Source organism: Mobula hypostoma, chromosome 2 (assembly GCF_963921235.1).
Source record: "Mobula hypostoma chromosome 2, sMobHyp1.1, whole genome shotgun sequence".
In the NCBI taxonomy this organism is placed as follows: domain Eukaryota; kingdom Metazoa; phylum Chordata; class Chondrichthyes; order Myliobatiformes; family Myliobatidae; genus Mobula; species Mobula hypostoma.
In genome coordinates, this window is record NC_086098.1 from 4,454,826 (window position 1) to 4,472,388 (window position 17,563).

The window sequence follows — 17,563 nt, forward strand, 5'->3', positions numbered from 1 at the left end:
CCAATCATACCTTTGCTCACTGCGGCCAAAAAGTTCTATTTTAACTTCTTCAGTCCACAGGACTTGTTTCCAAAATGCATCAGGCTTGTTTAGATGTTCCTTTGCAAACTTCTGACGCTGAATTTTGTGGTGAGGACACAGGAAAGGTTTTCTTCCGATGACTCTTCCATGAAGATCATATTTGTTTAGGTGTCGCTGCACAGTAGAACAGTGCACCACCACTCCAGAGTCTGCTAAATCTTCCCGAAGGTCTTTTGCAGTCACACGGGGGTTTTGATTTACCTTTCTCGCAATCCTACGAGCAGTTCTCTCGGAAAGTTTTCTTGGTCTTCCAGACCTCAACTTGGCCTCCACCGTTCCTGTTAACTGCCATTTCTTAATTACATTACGAACTGAGGTAACGGCTACCTGAAAATGCTTTGCTATCTTCTTATAGCCTTCTCCTGCTTTGTGGGCATCATTTATTTTAATTTTCAGAGTGCTAGGCAGCTGCTTAGAGGAGCCCATGGCTGCTGATTGTTGGGACAAGGTTTGAGGAGTCAGGGTATTTATAAAGCTTTGAAATTTGCATCACCTGGCCTTTCCTAACGATGACTGTGAACAAGCTATAGCCCTAACAAGCCAATTAAGGTCTGAGACCTTGGTAAAAGTTATCTGAGAGCTCAAATCTCTTGGGGTGCCCAAACTTTTGCATGGTGCTCCTTTTTTCCACTCTAAAATTGTACAACACAAAAATAATGCACTAAACTTGCTTAAAATGTTGAAAAGAATGTTTCATCTTTAACTTTATCACTTTTGGAGATCAGTTCACCTACTCAACTATTGACAGTAACAGAAATTTTGGCCAGGGGTGCCCAAACTTTTGCATGCCACCGTATATGTATATATGTGTGTATGTATGTATATGAATTGATTTATTATTGTCACACATACAGTGAAAAGTTTGCATATCGTTCAGACAGATCAAATCGTTATGCAATGCATTAAGGCAGAACAAGGTAAAGCAGTGAGAATGCAGAACAAAGTGCAAATTCATAATGAGTTAGCTTGTGAGGTCCAGGAGTCTATATACTTTTTATATTTGTATGTTTTTAGGCCATCTTTGTTACATCAAGTGGTTCTGAAAGTTACCATATAGTCCCTACTCTCTCATTATATTTCATGCCAGGTATCATCTTTTGGATGACTGTCCAATTTACTGCATTCAAACATATTTTTAATGGCGGCTATATAAAGTAATCCTATCTATATATAGCCAAAAACAACAGTTAATTGTTCAGTGTTTCATAAGGTTGCTTTTATATTGATATATTTTGTGATTTTATATGCTGCATTGGATCCGGAGTAATAATCGTTAATATGTGTTGCTTGGATTTCCAGTATCTGCAGATTTTTTCTTCTTTGTAGTATAGTTTTCCTTCTTTCCACTCAAGTATTGAAGAATGACAGTAAACATCTTGAATCTTGAAATCTGAACACATTTAGTGGGTAAGTGATCAAAAACATTGAAGTGACCAGTAGAGGGAGCAGTGTGATAGTATAATCGGATAAGTACCGTATCATTACCAGAGGGAAGGCTCATTTAACAGGTTTTACTGAACTTTTAATCTATTTTCTACACTACATTTTTAAGTAGATTTTGTGATAACCATTGTATTTTAGTCAAATTTGCAAATGTGGGAAAAGAGAATGTAGAAATTGTAATGTTGATTTATGGAAAAAGCGATTTTGAAGCCACTTCATTGCCAGTTACACATCCCTGATTTCCAACCTACGAAATGAAAAATGAATAAGGTGCTGTTGTCTGCTTCTGTATTCCAGTTTGACACAGAGAAAAGAAAAATGGGGTAGGTACTGGGGATTAGAAGTTAAAATAGAAAATGTCCAAAATCTTAGCTTGTCAGACTGCATCAATGGACAACTAATATTCTACTTTAATAACTTTTTACAATGACTAGAAAAGGTTAGTTATAGTAGGATTTATGCCACTGTAGAACCAGTTCAGCACAGTACAGGTCCACAATGTTATGCCGACCTACAGTATATAAACCTGCCCCACAATCAATCTAAACCTTCCCTCCTACACAGTCCACAAATCTCCATTTTTATTGCATCCTTGTGCCTATCTGAGAGTCTCTAAATGTTCCTAATGTATCCGCCTCAACCACCACCCCTGGTGGCAGCATGATCCAGGAACCCAGCATTCTCTATCTCTGACATAGAGGTACAGCACAGAAGCAGGTCTTTCAGCCAATCTAGCCTACTCCCATTGACCTGCACCGGGACCATAGCCCTCCATACTCCTACGTACCATGTGCCTATACAAAGGTTGCTTGATCATTGAAATCGAGCTTGCATGTACCACTTGTGCTGACAGCTCATTCCACTCTCCCAACATCTGAGTGAAGAAGTTTCCTCTCACGTTCCCCTTAAACTTTTCACCTTTCACCCTTAACCTATGACTTCTGGTTGTTGTCCTGCCCAACCTCAGTGGAAAAATCCTGCTTGCATTTACCTTATCTGTACCTCTCATAATTTAGTATATCTCTGTCAAATTTCCCCTCAATTTTCAACATTCTGAGGAATAAAGTCCTAACCTATTCAATCTTTCCTTATAACTTAGGTCTTCCAGACCCAGCAACATCCTTGTATATTTTCCCTGTGCTCTTTCAATCTTACTTGCATCTTTCCTGTAAGTAGCTGACCAAAACTGCACACAAAACACTAAACGTCTCTAAACTTCCCTCCACTCGCATTAAACAGATGTCGCACGGTATTGGCCATTGGCACCCTGGCAAGAGGTACTGGCTGTTCACTCTGTCTGATCCTCTCACAATCTTATACACCTCTTCAATTTGCTTCTCACATACCAATGTAATTTTTATCATTTAATCTCCCCTTTCTATCACTTATTCCTTTCCTTTTCCTGTTCCCTTCCTGTATACTTACCAAAATGCTTTATATCACTGCAATATTTTACAAGATATTAAAAGTTATCATCTGAAATATAAACTATTTATCTTTCCACAAATGCTGTTGAGCATTCCAATTACTGTCATTATTTATCCCAAGATTGTTTAATGTCATTTCCAGTACACAAGTGTAAAGGAGAACAAAATAATTGTTACTCTGGATCTGATACAGCACCAAAAAAAACACTAGGATAAAGACCACAATAATAAAAAATCACTAAATATAAAGATTTAAGATAGCTTATGTACACAGATTGATTGTATGTCCATAAAGTGACACTAGGTTGTGCATAATGTGACTGACAGGAAATGGTGAAGTAGTGGCAGTAAGGAGTGTGGTGGGGTGGGTCAGTGAGTGGAGATGGTTCTTTCAAATATATGATCAAGACTATGCATTAACAATAATCCTCCATTCATAAACTGGCTTAAACACATTCATGTTTTTTTACATAAAAAGGAAGTAGGTATTTTTTCATTATAACTTGCTTGTGAGGAAGGCAACAGCATCTGTTCACGTGCGTTAGGGTTGGGGTTTCCCTGTTCTCCACAGGAGTATTATTGCAATCAATCTGATACAGAGCCACGTTTGCTCTAGAGCTATTAAAATACAAACTTCACAGCATCTTAGAAGTCTCTTCCCTTAGGCAGTTAATCTGATCAACCATTTCAATAACCCCTCCTCCCACCCCCCTCTGTCTATTTCCTCAGTCACTGCTCTGCACTGTAAACACTTTAAATCACTGTTTCTAATGCTGTTTACATTCTAAATACATGCAGGTATTCATAAATTTATACACATTTTATTCAATATCCGTACTTAAGCCTCAAGTTTATTTTTTATATAATTCTTTATTTTTTATAATTGTTGAATGTTGTTTTTGTTGCTGTATTGCACAATATGCAATGAAAAAAATTCAGCAATATAAACATAAAAATTATGTAAAAATAAACTCAAGTTAAAATACAGATATGGAAAAATATGCATAAAACACCAGAGCAATTCCTAATATATGTACAGTATGTAAATGTTTATGGCAGATACAGTTGATCAAACTCTTTGACGCAGTGTCACACAAAATGCTGGAGGAACTCAGCAGGTCCAGCAACATTTACGGAGAGGAGAAAACAGGTGAAGTTTTGGGCCGAGACCCTTCATTAGAATTGGAAAGGAAAGGAGTAGCCAGAATAATAAGGTGGCGGGTGGGGGAGGGACGATAAAGTAAGAAGCTGGGAGGTGATAGGTGGAAAAGGTAAAGGGCTGAAAGAAAAAGAACTCTGATAGGAGAGGAGAGTGGACCGTGGAAGAAAGGAAGGGCAACAAAGGGAGATAATAGGCAGGTGAGGAGAAGGGGTAAGGGGGGCCAGAATGGGGAATGGATAAAAAGAGAAGGAGCAAGATGAGGAGGGAGAAACTGCCAGAGTTGAGGGAAATTGTTCATGCCATCAGGTTGAGGACTATCCAGACAGTTTATGAGGTGGTGGTGCTCCTCCAGCCTGAGGGTGCCCTCATTTGCAGTCAAGGGAGCCATGGACTGATATGTCAGAATGTGCAGACATTCCTTTCCAGTCTTGATGAAGGGTCTTCGCCCAAAACGTCAACTGTTTATTTCCTTCCATAGAAGCTGCCTACTAACATCTGTAGAGACTGTAGGACTAAGAATAATGGGACTGGTGTATCTGTTCTGGTGGACATCAACATGGACTGTATAGATTTCTGTGCTTTGTTTAATAATTTTTACCATTTTGCTGTTATTCTCGCTGAATCTCTATCATCAACCACTAACACCCTCCTCAGCAACCCATCTGAAATAGCACTGGACTGTTCCAAATCTATGTGTCATATCCAACCCTGAATGAAGTTTCAGACTTGCATGTCATTGTTAAGACTTTGCTGATCCTACAAGAAGAGAAACAGATTTCTTGTGTCTCTAAAGAAGGGTTTCTGTCCTGAAGAAGTGTCTCAGCCCAAAACATCGATTATTTATTCATTTCCTGACCGGCTAAGTTCTTCCAGAATTTTGTGCGTGTTGCTTTGGATTTCCAGCATCTGGAAATTTTCTCATATTACAGATGTCTTATAATTTCTGTGTGCCAACCTTTGAGGAAAATTAAGAAAATTCTGTTTCAAGGATCAGCTTTATTCACCATATACATTTACATGTATTAGGAATCTGCTGTGGGTGTTGGCACAGCACGACAAAAAAATCAACTGTCAACAATAATAAAGTCTAATAAAAATAAATTTAGATTGAAGTATGGATATGGAATAAAATGTGCATAAATACACAAATACCAGCTTGCATTTACAATGTAAACAGCATTATAAAAAGTGGTTTAAAATGTTTACAGTGCAGTTCAGTGAAGGGGAGTAATTGATAGGGGGGTGGGGCTAACTAGAATGGTTAATTAGATTTACTACCTGGGGGTAGAAAGTGGTGTGAAGTTTTTCTTTTAAGAGCCCGTTAACGTTTTTAGGAAGGGCACTTTTGGAAAAGGCAGTTTGCTGGGGGGGTAGTGTTCGCAATGATCTTTCCAACATAGCATTTCCATTGGAGAGAAAATTCAATTTTCGACATAAGAATAATATGACATTTGCAGAGTTAAACTACAAGTGTGCTAAGTCAATGCCACGTCCTCCTCCTCCTCTTCAACACCACCTGCTTATGTTTCAGTTCTTCACTGCTGCCTCCAGGAATTTTCTTCATTGGTTCAGGCCTTGAATTCAGTATTAATTCGACACCACACAAAAGACCTGATACAGAGTCTGGGATTATTTACTGAAGTTGTTCAGCCTGGTGTCTAAAGAAGAACATGAGAGATCGGAACTTCTTGGTTTGGAAAGAAGAAGGTAACAGGTGATCTGATAGTCAGTTCATAGAATATCTCAAAAGAGTGAATGTGGAGAGGATGTTTCCTATAGTGAGGGAATCTAGGACCAGAGGGCACAGCCTCAGAATAGAAGGACATCCCTTAGATCAGAAATGAGGAGGAATTTCATTTGCCAGAGGTTGGTGAATCTGTGGAATTCATTGCCTGGGATGGTTGTGGAAGCCAAGTCTTTGGGTATATTTAAAGCAGAGGTTGATAGGTTCTTGATTAATCAGGACACTAAAGGTTACGTGGAGAATGGGGTTGTGAGGGATAATAAATCAGCCTTGTTGGAGTGGCCAAATTTGCTCCTATGTCTCATTTAAGATGGGAAGTGAATTGGGCAGCATCAGGGGAAGGAAAGGAATTGGTGATGTTTTGGGTCAAAAAGGAATATGAACAGTTTCTTTCCTCCAGCCGATGCTGCTTGCCCAGTGAGATCATCCAGCAGATTGGGTATGCTTGAGATAAAACGACCTGACTGAACATTTCACACAGGACTACTTCAGGGTATCACTTCAAGTAACACCTGGAGCAGAAATGAAAGCAGTAACAAGTACTTGTAAATAAACATCGGAGGAACTCAGCAGATCAGCACATGTATAACGCCGGAGGAAAGGTCAGCACGCGTATAACGACAGAGGAAAGGTCAGGACACGTATAATGACAGAGGAGAGGTCAGGACACGTATAACGACAGAGGAGAGGTCAGGACACGTATAACGACAGAGGAAAGGTCAGTACGCGTATAATGCCGGAGGAAAGGTCAGCACGTGAATAACGCCAGAGGAAAGGTCAGGACAAGTATAACGCTGGAGGAAAGGTCAGCACGCGAATAACGCCGGAGGAAAGGTCAGGACACGTATACCGCCGGAGGAGAGGTCAGCACGCGAATAACGCCGGAGGAACGGTCAGGACACGTATAACGCCGGAGGAAAGGTCAGCACGTGAATAACGCCAGAGGAAAGGTCAGGACAAGTATAACGCTGGAGGAAAGGTCAGCACGCGAATAACGCCGGAGGAAAGGTCAGGACACGTATACCGTCGGAGGAGAGGTCAGCACGCGAATAACGCCGGAGGAATGGTCAGGACACGTATAACGCCGGAGGAAAGGTCAGGACACGTATAACGCCGGAGGAGAGGTCAGCACGCGTATAACGCCGGAGGAGAGGTCAGCACGCGTATAACGCCGGAGGAAAGGTCAGCACGCGTATAACGCCGGAGGAAGGGTCAGGACACGTATAACGCCGGAGGAAGGGTCAGCACGCGTATAACGCCAGAGGAGAGGTCAGCACGCGTATAACGCCGGAGGAGAGGTCAGGACACGTATAACGCCGGAGGAAAGGTCAGGACACGTATAACGCCGGAGGAAGGGTCAGCACGCGTATAACGCCGGAGGAAAGGTCAGGACACGTATAACGCCGGAGGAAGGGTCAGCACGCGTATAACGCCGGAGGAAGGGTCAGCACGCGTATAACGCCGGAGGAAAGGTCAGGACACGTATAACGCCGGAGGAAGGGTCAGCACGCGTATAACGCCGGAGGAAAGGTCAGGACACGTATAACGCCGGAGGAGAGGTCAGCACGCGTATAACGCTGGAGGAGAGGTCAGGACACGTATAACGCCGGAGGAAAGGTCAGGACACGTATAACGGCGGAGGAAGGGTCAGCACGCGAATAACGCCGGAGGAGAGGTCAGCACGCGAATAACGCCGGAGGAAAGGTCAGGACACATATAACGCCAGAGGAACTCAGTAGATCAGCACATGTATAACGCCGGAGGAAAGGTCAGTACGCGTGTAACGCCAGAGGAAAGGTCAGGACACGTATAACGCCAGAGGAAAGGTCAGCACGCGAATAACGCCGGAGGAAAGGTCAGTACGCGTGTAACGCCAGAGGAACTCAGCAGGTCAGCACACGAATAACGCCGGAGGAACTCAGCGGGCCAGGTAGCATCTATGGAAAAGAGCAGAGTCGATGTTTCGGGCTAAAACCCTTCAGCAGGACTGGAGGTAAAAAGGCTGAGGAGGGAGGAAGGGGGGATGGAGAGAAAGAAAGGCCGGACAATAGGGTGAAACTTGGAGGTGGAGGGATGAAGTAAAGAGCTGGGAAGTTGATTGGTGAAAGCGACAGAAGGCCATGGAAGAAAGAAAAGGGGGGAGGAGCTCCAGAAGGAGGCAATGGGCGGTCAAGGAGAGAAGGTGAGAGAGGGAAAAGGGAATGAGAAATGCTGAAGGAGAGGAGGGTGGAGGGCATTACTGGAAGTTTGAGAAATCGATCTTCATGCCATCAGGTTGGAGGCTACCCAAATGGAATATAAGGTGTTGTTCCTCCATCCTAAGAGTGGCCTCATCACGACAGTAGAAAAGGCCATGGGAATGTGAAGTGGAATTAAAATGGATGGCCAGTGGGAGATCCCACTTTTTCTGGTGCTTGGCCATTTAGCCTGCCTAAGGGTTTCGGCCCAAATCGTCAACTGTACTCCTTTCCTAGATGGTGCCTGGCCTGCTGAGTTCCTCCAGCATTTTGTGTGTGTTGCTTGGATTTCCAACATCTGCAGATTTTCTCTTGTTCAGCAAATCAGACAGCTTCTGCAGAGGGAAACACACAGCCAATGTTTCAGGGTGAAACTGTTCATTCCTCTCCAAAGATGCTGTCTGACCTGCTGAGTTCCTTTTGTGTTTTGAGTGTGTTACTGTAGGTTGACGGCATCTGCAGTTTCAACTGTCTCAATGAATAAATAAAGTCATTTATTGTCACATGCACAAGTACATCAGAACCAGGTTTATTATCACTGGCGTAAGTTGTGAAATTTGTTGTTTGTGGCAGCAGGACATTGTGTTACGTAACTGGCAGCAATGAATATCAATCGAGTCTGGTTATATAAAAACAACCAAACATTTATTAAACACTGATAAACTATAAAAAACAAATGAAAATGAAAACCTTAACCAGAAATTAACCACTATGCGGCCATTCGACAAATCGCCACTCAGTACTGCTTCTTAAAGCGATAAATGCATAAACAGTTCTTAAAGCGGTAAAATCAAATACAGTTCTTAAAATGGTAAATTCGAAAGTCCAACAGATTTATACATTCAATTGGGAGAGACTTCTCTGGAGAAGGATTTCTTCTTAGACGCGATTTTCCTGCTGGTTCTGTCCAAAGGATTCACGATGAAGGAAATAAACGGCTTAAAAACAACTGACCTTTATTTCTGGAGAGCAAACCTTGCATGAACTTCCTTGCTCTCTTTTGGCAGGAGTTATCTTCGATGCAGGTCACTACTTCTTTGACGAAGACTCAATAAGGTCGATCCTTTATTAAACTGCTGAACATTCCCAACTTCTCTTAATCCTTCAGGTCCTGTACTTCGATAAAGTCTTCACTCTCCAATACTACTGAAAAAGTACATCAACAAATCTGACAGAAATGGGTAAACTGCCAGTCCAGCACTATTGTACCTTACAATAGAACGTAAAACTCCGTTTTAAAAATGAAACTGCATCATAAGGTAAATACGCAACAGAACGGAGCCTCCGACAAACGTTCTAGCTGGAAAACCAACTGCGTCACCAGGGGTCTTCCCTTTTATACCCGTGGTGAACATGTCATCACGTGACCTCACATCGGCGGGAAAATTACATCAGGTGACCTCCAAAAGACCATTACATCATTCTTACAAGAAAGTCACAAGATCTCCTTGAGGTATGTAACAATTGCAACTCATAAAAATTACAATGCAACACAAACAAAATTCTGGAGGAGCTCAGTAGGTCAGGCAGCATCTAGGGAAATGATAGATAGTCAACATTTCGGCCCAGACCTGTCCTCAGGACCATAGAAATTACTGTATGTTACAATAAGAAATATATTTTAAAAATAACTTGTGCAAAATAAGAGCAAAAATAATGAGGTGCTATTCATGGACCATCAAGGAATGTGATGGCGGAAGAGAAGCTATTCCTAAAATGTTGAGTGTGTGCCTTCAGACTCCTGTACCTCCTCCCTGATGGTAGTAACGAGAAGAGGGCATGCCCTGGGTGATGGAGGTCCTTAATGATGGATGCTACCTTTTTGAGGCATTGCATAGTCATAGTCATACTTTATCGATCCTGGGGGAAATTGGTTTTCATTACAGTTGCACTATAAATAATAAATAGTAATAAAATCATAAATAGTTAAATAGTAATATGTAAATTACGCCAGGAAATAAGTCCAGGACCAGCCTATTGGCTCAGGGTGTCTGACCCTCCAAGGGAGGAGTTGTAAAGTTTGATGGCCACAGGCAGGAATGACTTCCTGTGACGCTCTGTGCTGCATCTTGGAGGAATGAGTCTCTGGCTGAATGTACTCCTGTGCCCAACCAGTACACTATGTAGTGGATGGGAGACATTGTCCAAGATGGCATGCAACTTAGACAGCATCTTCTTTTCAGACACCACCGTGAGTGAGTCCAGTTCTATCCCCACAACATCACTGGCCTTACGAGTGAGTTTGTTGATTCTGTTGGTGTCTGCTGCCCTCAACCTGCTGCCCCAGCACACAACAGCAAACATGATCGCATTGGCCACCACTGACTTGTAGAACATCCTCAGCATCGTCCGGCAGATGTTAAAGGACCTCAGTCTCCTCAGGAAATGGAGACGGCTCTGACCCTTCTTGCAGACAGCCTCAGTGTTCTTTGACCAGTCCAGTTTATTGTCAATTTGTATCCCCATGTATTTGTAATCCTCCACCATGGCCACACTGACCCCCTGGATGGAAACAGGGGTCACCGGTACCTTAGCTCTCCTCAGGTCTACCACCAGCTCCTTAGTCTTTTTCACATTAAGCTGCAGATAATTCTGCTCACACCATGTGACAAAGTTTTCTACCGTAGCCCTGTACTCAGCCTCATCTCCCTTGCTGATGCATCCTTTTAAAGAAGTCCCTGATGCCAGGGAGGCTCGTGCCAATGATGGAGCTGGCTGAGTTTACAACTTTCTGCAGCTTTTTTCCAACCCTGTGCATGGCCCCTCCCTACCAGACGGTGATGCGACCAGTCGGAGTGTTCTCCATGGTACATACGAGGAAATATGCCAAATCTCCTTTGCAATTGCATCAATAGATCAACAGTCCCCAGAATAGATCTTTAGAGATGTTGGCACCCTGGATATATATATATATATGCACAGCTTCAACGAAAAATTTATTTGCAGCAGCATTACACCATTTCTTGTGAATGCAGCATTTAAGAAGCGTTCACAAGAAAATGTAAATTAAACAGAATTTTTACAAGAAAACACAAAACAAAAATTACGTCCATTTTACTGCAAAGTGGTCAAATTGGTCACAGTGTTGCAAAACTTCAAGAACCACATATTCGTAATTGTTCCTGGGCCTCATACTTCTATCCCTGTTCCCTGACTGTGGGCTGGCACGGCCAAATTAATTAATTACAAAATTGCTATCATCAAATAGAACACAAAGTGTAGAGCAGCACACTCACAAGATACTGGAGGAACTCAGCAGGTCAGGCAGCATCTATGGAAAGGTGACACCTTTCATCAGGACGAGAAAGGAAGTGGGAGGAAACCTGAAGAGGATGGGGGGGGGAGGAATGAAGGAAAAGTTAGAAGATGATAGGTGAACCCAAGTGGGGGGTGTGGTGGATGAAGTTAGAAGTTGAGAGTTGGTAAGTGAAAAAGGAAAAGGAATCTTTTCCTTAGGAAGAGAGTGGACCATGGAAGAAAGGGAAGGGAGTGGCACCAGGGATGGAAAAAGATGGAAGAGGGAGGGGAAAATTATCAGAAGTTGGAGAAATTGATGTTCGTGTCATAACTGAAGACTACCTAGATGGAATAGGAGAAAGGGAAACAGGGATGGTAGTTTGCCTCCCAGGTGCAAGGGTGTGTGTTGTTTCTGAACGTGTCCACAATATCCTGAAAAGGGAGGGTGAGCAGCCAGAAGTCATGGTACATATTGATACCAATGACGGAGGAAGAAAAAGTGAGGACGTTCTGAAAACAGGATATTAGCAGTTAGGGAGGAAGCTGGGAAGCAGGACCTCAAGGGAAGTAATCTCGGGATTACTGCCTGTGCCACGAGACAGTGAGGATAGGAATAGAGTGAGGTGGCAGATAAATGTGTGGCTGAAGAATTGGAGCAGGGGGCAGGGATTCAGGTTTCTGGATAATTGGGACCTCTTCTGGGGCAGGTAGGATCTGTGCCAAAGGGACGGGTTGCTCTTGAATCTGAGGAGAACCAATATTCTTGCAGGCAGATTTATTAGAGCTGTTGGGAGTGGTTTAAACTAACATGTCAGGGTGATGGGAACCAGTATGACAGAGCTGAGGATGAGCCGGCAGGTTTACAAGTAGATAATGGGTGTAACATGACTGTGAGGAAGGACAAGTCAATGATTGGGTACAAATGGACTCAGAGCAGAGAGTTAAATTGTACCACAGAGGCAAAATTCAAAAGGGTGAAGAATGCAGGACTGAAGGTGCTGTTTTTAAATGTACATAGCATTTGGAATAAGGTGGACGAATTTGTGGCACATTTAGAGATTGGTTGGTATAACATTGCGGGCATCACTGAATCGTAGCTGGAAGAAGGTCATAGTTGGGAGTTTAATATCAAAGGATATACTTTGTATTGAAAGGACAGGCAGGAAGTGTGGCTCTGTTGGTAAGAGATGGAATTACATCTTTAGAAAGAGGTGACATAGGGTCAGAGAATGTTGAATCTTTGTGGGTGGAGTTAAGAAATTGCGAGGGTTAAAAAACCTTGATGGAAATCATTTATAGGCCTCTAGATAGTAGCCAAGATGTGGGGTTGAGATTGCAAAGGCATGCAATAAGGGTAATGTCACAATTGTAATGGGGATTTCCACATGTAAGGGGATTGGGAAAATCAGGTTGGTGTCAGATTGCAAGAAAGAGAATTTGTTGAATGCCAATGAGATAGCTTTTTAGAGCATCTTGTGCTCGAGCCTACTCAGGGAAAGGCTATCTTAGATTGGGTGTTGTGTAATAATTCTGATTTTATTAGTCAGCTTAATGTAAATGTACCTTTAGCAGGCAGTGATCATAATATTCTTGAATTCATACAGCAATTTGAGAGGGAGAAGGATAAGTCACGTGTATCAGTATCACAATGGAATAAAGGGAATTACAGAGGCATGAGAGAGGAGCTTGCCCAGGTGGATTGGAGGAGAATACCGGCAGGGATGACAGCAGAGCAGAGTAAGGAGGATTTTTTTTAGCCAAAAAGTGGTGAATCTGTGGACTGTAGTGGAGGCCAAGTCCATGGGTATATTCATAGCAGAAGTTGATAAATTCCTGATTGGTTGGGGCATCAAGGGACAAGGTGAGAGGCCAGATGTATGGGGTTGAATGGGATCCAGGATCAGCCATGATGATGGTGGAATGGACTTGATGGGCTGAATGGCCTAATTCTGCTCCTATGTCTTATGGTCTAATATGAGGTGTTACTCCTCCATCCTGAGGGTGGCCTCGTCCTAGCAGAAGAGAAGACCGTGGACCGACATGTTAGAATAGGAATGGGAACTAAAATGGTGAGCCACCAGGAAATTCTGCTTTTTGCAGATTGAGCTGAGGAGTTTGACAAAGCGAACCCCAATCTATGTTGGGTCCTACCGGTGTAGGGGAAGCCACATCAGGAGCACCAGATACAATAGACAACCCCAACAGATTTCCCAGTGAAGTGTTGCCTCACCTGGGAGGACTGTTTGGGATCCTGAATGGAGGTGAGGGAGGAGGTGAATGGGTAGGGGGAGCACTTTGGCCACTTGCAGGGATAAACGCCGGAAGGGAGATTAATGGGGAGGGACGAATGGACAAAGGAATCACAGAGAGCGTAATCCCTATGGAAAGCTGAGCATGGGGAGGGTCAAAGATGTGTTTGGTGCAGAATCACATTGAAGATTTTTTTTTACCAAAATATACTTTATTCAAAAATAAAATTATGTGCAATAAACCATTCAATGTCTTTCAGTCCTTTACAGATGTTTCCCTTACAGTCTATACATTTCCATACTTCTAGCCATTCATGTGGCACTCTGTTGTTCACCTTTCCACACCATTGTTGAGGGGTATACTGCGAAAGTTGTGGAGAATGATGTGTTGGATGTAGAGGCTCATGGGGTGGTGGTAGGTGAGGACGAGAAACTCTGTCACTCTTATGGCAGCAGGAGGTTGGGGTGAGGGCGGTTGTCTGCGAAATGGAGATGTGGGTGAGAGCAGAGTCAATGTTGGAGATGGAGAAATCCCATCCTTTGAAAAAGGATGATATCTCTAATGTCCTGGAATGGAAAGCAGCATCCTCCGAGCTGATCTGGTGGAGATGACAGAACCAAGGAAAGGGAATGGAGACAGGGTGGGGAAAAGATACAGTCAGCATAGCTGTGGGTTTATTCGGTGTACAGTTTGTGTCCAGTGATGTAGAGAGATTGAGAGAGAGAGGAGTGAAGTGTCTGTTGCAGTATAAAGTGAATACAGTGGTCGTGATTTGATTTGCGCAGGGTGGTTCATGAACCGAATGGTTGAAGGGTGAGTGTTCCTGAACCCGGCCTCCCGCCCGACGGGAGCCGTTCCTGAACCCGGCGGTGAGGGACTCCAGTCTGGTGTCCGGGGCCGGGAGAAGGGGGGGAGATGACCGGGAGGCGGAGCGGATCGCATGACGCCAGGGGCCCGGGTGTTGCGCCCGCGGAGGAGCAGAGCCGCAGCGGAGCGGCCGCCGGACACGTGACGGCGGCGGAGGCGCAGCGACGCGGATACAGTGTATCCAACCCCGGGCAAAGTGTATCCGATACACAGCGTGGCGTGGGGAAGTCGGCGGCCCCTTCCCTCTCCTCCCCTCCCCGTTCTCCCATCTGATGCGAAGCGGCGCCGCGACAGGCAGAGGAATGGTTGATGAGGTGGGTGAAAGTTAGCCCCGTTCGGGTACGGCAGCGTTTTCCCAGCCGAGCGCTGAATGCTCGCTGCCCGCGCTCCGGCTTCGCTCGCTTTTGGATAAATAAAGCATTTATGCTATGCTTTAAGTTTCTTGGCAAAGTAAAGAAAAAAAAGGAGCTGGAATCGGGGTTTAAATTGCCCCCCGTTTTCAAACCCCCTTGATTCCAATTATTATTATTATTAACTATTTTTACGATCTTACTCTATTTTACCATTTTAATGTATTACTCTGCTGTGGCAAAACAATGAGAGACGAAGTGATAAACACAAGAGATTCTGCAGATGCTGGAAATCCAGAGCAACACGCCAAATGCTGGAGGAACTCAGTAGGTCTCGGCCCGAAACGTCTCTATTCCTCTCAATTGATGCTGCCTGACCTGCTGAGTTCCTCCAGCATCGTGTGTGTGTGTGTTACTCGAGATGTTTGATGATGAAATTGGTCCTGTGTGGGGTTAGTAACCTAATACTTCGATTTGCGTGCTTTAATGGCATAAAATAGCGTAATTAAAATCCTCAGATGTTATAATTGCAACTGTTGATATTTTTTAATGTCTACATGAGTAACTCAAATTATGCTTTCGTTAAGATACATGTTAATACTGATGACGTGAGTTGAAACGCTGCATTTAAGAAAGCATGAGTGGAAATCAGGCTTTTTTATTTGCAGATTTGCGATGTTTCGAAGTAAATAACATCAAAGTAACACAAGATCTCTCCTTTGTAGAGGTCTTAATGGAAAAATGCTGTTGAATACCTTCGTGGGATTGATATCCGGAATATTTTTAAAATTCTGTTTCTGATGTATCTAAAATTTGAATGATTTCAGCTTGAAAGAGGCACACTCAATGTTTTAGGAACAGTTTCTTCCCCTCCTCCATCAGGTCCACAAACTTTCGAACCCATCAAGTCACTATCCCCTCCTTTACACTATTTATTACTGTAGCTTATAGTAATTGTTTTGTACTGAGGCTGCCAAGCAAAATAAATCACAACACGCACTGATTTAATTCTGTAAATCTGGACACCTGCTTAATGCAAATATCTAATTAGCCAATCATGTGGCAGCAATTCAATAGACAATAGGTGCAGAAGTAGACCATTTGGCCCTTCGAGCCTGCACCGCCATTCTGAGATCATGGCTGATCATCTACTATCAATACCCGGTTCCTGCCTTGTCCCCATAACCCTTGATTCCCCTATCCATAAGATACCTATCTGGCTCCTTCTTGAAAGCATCCAGAGAATTGGCCTCCACTGCCTTCTGAGGCAGCGTATTCCACACCTCCACAACTCTCTGGGAGAAAAAGTTCCTCCTCAACTCTGTCCTAAATGACCTACCCCTTATTCTTAAACCATGCCCTCTGGTACTGGACTCTCCCAGCATCTGGAACATATTTCCTGCCTCTATCTTGTCCAATCCCTTAATAATCTTGTATGTCTCAATCAGATCCCCCCCTCAATCTCCTTAATTCCAGCGTGTACAAGCCCAGTCTCTCTAACCTCTCTGTGTAAGACACTCCGGACATCCCAGGAATTAACCTAGTGAACCTACACTGCACCTCCTCCACAGCCAGGATGTCCTTCCTTAACCCTGGAGACCAAAACTGCACACAATACTCCAGCTGTGGTCTCACCAGGGCCCTGTACAAATGCAAAAGGATTTCCTTGCTCTTGTACTCAATTCCCTTTGTAATAAAGGCCAACATTCCATTAGCCTTCTTCACTGCCTGCTGCACTTGCTCATTCACCTTCAGAGACTGATGAACAAGTACTCCTAGATCTCTTTGTATTTCTCCCTTACCTAACTCCACACCATTCAGATAATAATCTGCCTTCCTGTTCTTGCTCCCAAAGTGAATAACCTCACACTTATTCACATTAAACGCCATCTGCCAAGTTTCTGCCCACTCACTCAGCCTATCCAAGTCACCTTGAATTCTCCTAACACCCTCATCACATGTCACACTGCCACCCAGCTTAGTATCATCAGCAAATCATTGACGTAAATCGTAAACAGCTGAGGTCCCAATACCAAGCCCTGTGGCACCCCACTGGTCACCACCTGCCATTCCAAGAAACACCCATTCACTGCTACCCTTTGCTTTCTATCTGCCAACCAATTTTCTATCCATGTCAATATCCTCCCCCCAATGCCATGAGCTCTGATTTTACCCACCAATCTCCTATGTGGTACCTTATCAAATGCCTTCTGAAAGTCAAGGTACACCACATCCAGTGGATCTCCCGCGTCTATCTTCCTGGTTACATCCTCGAAAATCTCCAATAGATTGGTCAAGCATGATTTGCCCTTGGTAAATCCATGCTGGCTCGGCCCAATCCTATCACTGCTATCAAGATATGCCGCTATTTCATCTTTAATAATGGACTCTAGCATCTTCCCCACTACTGATGTTAGGCTAACAGGGCGATAGTTCTCAGTTTTCTCCCTCCCTCCTTTCTTAAAAAGTGGGATAACATTAGCCATTCGCCAATCCTCAGGAACTGATCCTGAATCTAAGGAATATTGGAAAATGATCACCAATGCATCCGCAATTTCCAGAGCCACCTCCTTTAGTACCCTAGGATGCAGACCATCTGGACCTGGGGATTTGCTAGCCTTCAGTCCCATCAGTCTACTCATCACCGTTTCCTTCCTAATGTCAATCTGTTTCAGTTCCTCTATTACCCTATGTCCTTGGCCCATCCATACATCTGGGAGATTGCTTGTGTCTTCCCTCGTGAAGACAGATCCAAAGTACTTATT

At 43.6% G+C, this 17,563-nt stretch overlaps 1 protein-coding gene across 4 annotated transcripts in view; it reads left to right on the forward strand.

Moving 5' to 3' along the window:
• Positions 1–14,638: 14,638 nt before the first annotated feature.
• Positions 14,639–17,563, forward strand: part of gpr63 (G protein-coupled receptor 63) — a 74,439-nt gene continuing 71,514 nt past the window's right edge. For all 4 annotated transcript variants that reach the window (XM_063070020.1, XM_063070028.1, XM_063070015.1 and 1 more), the window contains exon 1: positions 14,639–14,762. Coding sequence is in view for 1 of the 4 variants with exons in the window: in XM_063070038.1 (XP_062926108.1) it covers positions 14,758–14,762 (5 nt within the window). In the remaining 3 variants the exon portion in view is untranslated. The remainder of the gene's footprint in view (positions 14,763–17,563) is intronic.